This window comes from Micromesistius poutassou (genome assembly GCF_964030765.1).
Source record: "Micromesistius poutassou genome assembly, chromosome: 14".
In the NCBI taxonomy this organism is placed as follows: Eukaryota; Metazoa; Chordata; class Actinopteri; order Gadiformes; family Gadidae; genus Micromesistius; species Micromesistius poutassou.
In genome coordinates, this window is record NC_140284.1 from 18,751,507 (window position 1) to 18,756,506 (window position 5,000).

At 52.3% G+C, this 5,000-nt stretch overlaps 1 protein-coding gene across 1 annotated transcript in view; it reads left to right on the top strand.

The window, feature by feature from the left end:
* ndp (norrin cystine knot growth factor NDP) overlaps positions 1 to 2,718 on the top strand; it is a gene marked incomplete at both ends in the record, with an annotated part of 3,509 nt that extends 791 nt beyond the window's left edge. Inside the window, 2 exons of the mRNA XM_084478269.1 lie at positions 1,952 to 1,958; positions 2,494 to 2,718. Coding sequence (XP_084334395.1) covers positions 1,952 to 1,958; positions 2,494 to 2,718 — 232 coding nt within the window. The remainder of the gene's footprint in view (positions 1 to 1,951; positions 1,959 to 2,493) is intronic.
* Positions 2,719 to 5,000: the final 2,282 nt, after the last annotated feature.

Sequence of the window (5,000 nt, forward strand, 5' to 3'; positions counted from 1 at the left end):
GTCCTCTGATGGGAGGCACCATAGACCACCAGAGACTCCAGGCTCCATAGACCACCAGAGACTCCAGTGCTCCATAGACACCAGAGACTCCAGTGCTCCATAGACCACCAGAGACTCCAGGCTCCATAGACCACCAGAGACTCCAGGCTCCATAGACCACCAGAGACTCCAGGCTCCATAGACCACCAGAGACCCCAGGCTCTATCTCTCTCTCACCAGCCCCAGATCATCAGCTAGCCAGTGGGTCACCACGGAGAGCTTATCTATTAATCTACCCTCATTGTGTGGAGAACGATCAGAGAGAGACGGAGGAGGAGGAGGTAGCAGAAGGTAGAAGGTTAGGAGAGGAGGAGGAAGGTATAGTAGGCACCAAGGAGACATGGACCGAGTCGAAGTAGAAGCTGAGGAGAGGAGGACGGCGATGGTGGAAAGTGATTGAGAGGAGGAAGAGGGAGACGGTAGGAGAGTGAGAGGGCGACAGCAGGAGGTGAGCAGACGAGGAGCCAGAGAAAAGGTCACAGGGAAGGGATTTGGAACCATGCGGTTCTGACCCTCAGCTCCCAGAAAGACATATGGTCTTCCAAAGGCGGCGACACCACAGAACCCTGTGTGTGTGTGCACACACACGTCTGACTGAGTGAGTGTGGGTGTGTGTGCATGCATGTGTGAGTCTGTGTGTGTGTGTGTGTGTCTGTGTGTGTGTATGTGTGTGTATGTGCATGTGAGTTTGTCTGTATGTCTTATGGGAGTGTGTGGTTGTGTATCTATCACATCTCTGATGTGTGTGTGTGAGTGCAGCTTCATCACTGTGTGTGTGTGTGTGTGTGTGTGTGTGTGTGTGTGTGCGTGCGTGTGTGTGTGGTGTTGTGTGTGTGTGTGCGTGTGTGCGTGTGCGTGTGTGTGTGTGTGTGTGTGAGTGCAGCTTCATCACAGTGTCTATGTGTGCGTGTGTGTGTGTGTGTGTGTGTGTGTGCGTGTGCGTGTGCGTGCGTGTGTGTGTGTGTGCGCGTGTGTGTGTGTGTGTGTGAGTGCAGCTTCATCACAGTGTCTATGTGTGCGTGCGTGTGTGTGTGCGTGCACGCGTGTGTGTGTGTGTGTGTGTGTGTGCGTGGCACGTCCATGCCAGTGTGTGTGTGTGTGTGTGTGTGTGTGTGTGTGTGTGTGTGTGTGTGTGTGGTTGCGCTCCCTCCTGGCCCCAGACAGTCTATTGTCAGATTGGTGGCGACATGCAGCAGCTGGCAGGACATGACACAGGAGCCCGTTTAGAGAGGCGCAGGAATGGAGCGACCTGGGGTGGAATGACAGCGCTGGTCACAACACCGATCAGTGTGTGTGAGCGTGCGTGCATGCGTGCGTACGTGTGTGTGTGTGTGTGTGTGTGTGTGTGTGTGTGCACGTGTGTGTGTGTGTGCGTGTGTGTGTGTGTGTGTGTGTGTGTGCGTGTCTATGCATTAGTATGTGTGTTTGAACCGAATGACATGATACAAAGCAAGCTCTGGTTTTAGTGTGTGTTGAGCGTGTGTGCGTTTGTGTGTGTGTGTGTGTGAGTCTGCATGCTTTCTGCGCGGTGTGCGTCAAAGATCTGCGGCAGGGGGGGATATGGAAAGGGCACTTACTTGGTGGGACGGGGCGGGGGGCGGGGGGCGGGGGGGGGGGGGGGGGGGTCTCCCAGGGCAGCAGCAGCAGGTGTGGGAGTGAAGGACTGGTCTGGCTACCTCACAGGTGCAAGGCCAGGAGCCAGGGGAGACACTGGGGAGACACTGGGGAGACACTGTGGGATGACTGGGAGGACCCAAATCTCCCTTCTGACAGATCAGGCCTCAACAACACTGGGACGTGTGGTGTAACCACTGGGCCTTGTGTCATCTCCGCGCAGAGGAACTGAGGGCGTGGTGGTTTCCACTGGTATCCCCCTGTTTTCCCTATCTGCTCCCCCCTGTTTTCCCCGCAGAACCGCAGTAAGACCTCGTGTTCTGCCCCCCTTTAACCTCCCCGCCACGCGAGGACGTCAGACATTCTCCTCCTTGATTTCCAAAAAACTGACAGCCGTCTCTTCTGTGTGTGTGTGTGTGCATGCGTGTGTGCCTATGTACGTGTGTATGTGTGTGTGTGTTTACTGACTCTTTGCTGTACTCCATTTATTCATATTTTAGCTCATGTTTTCAACCTAACCCTTTTACTTTAGTTATTGTGTTGTTTTACTTATACTTGCTTATATCTACTTATATTTACTTTGATTTGTTTTATTAGTTCACTCCGTATTTCAATCTGGACCTGTAGAACTTGTGTCATTTTGCCATTTTGACGTGTTCCTCCACGCCGTTTCCTACGCGTGCGTGTGACGATGACTCTACACTGCACAACAAAAACCTACCTCCCGGGTACAGAATAAAGTAACTTGAACTTGAACTTGTGTGTGTGTGTGCGTCTGTCTGTGCGTGTGTGCGTGCTCGCGTGCGTGCTCGCGTCGTCTCTCCCCCCCCCCCCCTCCAGATGGTGCTGCTGGCGCGCTGCGAGGGCCACTGCAGCCACACCTCCCGCTCGGACCCCCTGGTGTCCTTCAGCTCCGTGCTCAAGCAGCCCTTCAAGAGCACCTGCACCTGCTGCCGGCCGCACACCTCCAAGCTGAAGGCGGTGCGCCTCCGCTGCGCCGGGGGCAGCCGCATCACCGCCACCTACAGATACATCCTGGCCTGCAACTGTGAGGAGTGCAGCTGAACCCCCTCCCCCCCCCCCCCCAGGACCCCCCCCCTCCTCCTCTCTGAAGCTCCAACGCCCCCTCTACTCTAACCCCCCCCTCCCAACCAGCCAGCGCCGCATGGCCCCAGCAACGTTCCAGAGCTTCTCTTTCTCTTTCGTTGCTGTGTTAAATGTTCATAAACACTGGGAGAAGCCGGGGGTGGGGGGGGGGGAGAGGTACTGGAGAGGGTTAGCGTTACCGTTGTTGTTGTTGTTGTTGTTGTTGATGTTGTTGTTGTTGTTGTAATTGTTGTTTTAGTTGTAGTCCTCCGGAGAGAGCCGAAACGATCGCAAAAGAGATTGACGTTCACCTGATCCGTTCCGTTCAGAAGTGACAAAGTGTCCTTGGGCAAAAAACACGCAAACCCCGTTTGAAAACATGCTAACCAGAGCGACGGCCCGGACGGCCCTCCCTCCCGCTTCCCTCTGCTGTGTCCCCTCGGAGCCGTCTGGGCCGGGGTCCGTCGTAAGGACAGCCCAGCCGTGACCCAGGGCCCCGCCGCCGCTGTGAGGGGGGCCCCTAGGACCCTCAACACCGACGTGAACCTCTGGCACACATTACAGGATGGGAGCTCTTAGTAAACAACCCTATATACAGTATATATGTATGTATATATATATATATATATATACAATCCCCACCAGCATTTCATCACCAGGAAAACAATATGCCCCATTAGAGCGACATCATGGGAATGGACCTGACCAAGAAGGAGAGCGGGAGAGATAGAATAGAGAGACAGTGGTAGAGAGAGAGAGAGAGAGCATGCGAGAGAGAGAGCGAGAGCGAGAGTGAGCGAGAGAGTCATCATGAAGCTGCACATATGGAGAATCTATACAAGACGCACCTTTGCCTGGTCTCTCTCGCCTGCCTTCGTCCGCCCAATAAACCGTTTTTACACACTCCCAGTGGACTTTGATCCAGTTCCTCTCACCACCCAAGCAACGGCACTGACAGGACAGGTCATAAGTGGCAGAAGGTGTCAGGCCAGAGGGGGGGGGCCGGGGGACGGACTGTGTAACGCTAAACGCCGGGTTCCAGCCGTGCGTCGGGGTATTTGTCAATGAAGGCTGCGTGTGGCGATGTGCTGCCTTGTTTGCGATGACAAAGGGAGAGAAGATCTACGCAAACTGTCGACAGATTCTGATGGTCTCCCATGCTGCTTTTCAAATGTATTATTATTATACTCGTGTTTTTTTCCCGGAGCGTTTGTCCTCGCGAGGCTCGTTGAGGACCAGTCGTAACCAGCGTGACGCGCTTGAGGACAGATTGATGCGTGTTGCCTGTTGTGTGTTGTAACCAATGAGGTGTGCCACGCTTTGCCTCGGAGGTTGAGAAGCATGGTGAATCCACTCACACCGAGTGTAACCCGTCAATTCAGACTCTGCATGGTCTCGATGTAAACCATTACAAACCATACGTACACAATCCCAAATTATATGTATGTGATTACAATTGATTTACCGTTTCCTGGACATCTGCTTGCTCACTAATGCTTCTCCCCCACCAAGACAGGTTATTAAGAGACTGTGAATGAATAAACCAACCTGTGTTTTAACAATAAGAGGAACATGACAATGTAAGAGAGGTTGAAAAAAGAAAAATACAAAATGCAATGACTCGACTCGACGATTGGAACAATGGAAACAAAAGGTTCAATTTGATTTCTATGATCTATGATGATTTAAGGATGACCGAATGCTTAAATTAAACCTTACATACAGCTCCCTCTGGGGTCGTTGTACTCATCCTCATCTTCCAACCGCTTATCTGGGCTGCTGGTGTTGTCCTGATTGGCCAAATTCCGTGCTAGGTGATGCTAGGCTCGGCGACCTATGACCCATGTGACGTTGCTTTGCGCTAATTTGAATTGGCTAGGACAAGCAATTGCATAACCTGTATTTGGCTGTAGATAGTAGGTTTTTTTGGACGAATACACATCTGTGTCGTAGACGCAACATTAACGACACAGAACATGCTGATTGTCATTTGTCTCTGTGATTGCAACCCTGCCGTATCATAACCAGACAACATGGACTCCGCCCCTGTCTGCCCTACAGTCTAATAAAGCAGTAAATGACATTAGGGTTGTATCGTTTACAATTACACGACTGGATGATGGTGTTGCTGTAGCTACACCGCTAATCTGAGATACAGTATCTGTGGTGCCTAAACGCTGTGGTCGGGAAAATATTTGCACTCACTCACATGCACATGGAAACCATACACGTACACACATATGCACGCACGCCTTTTTACG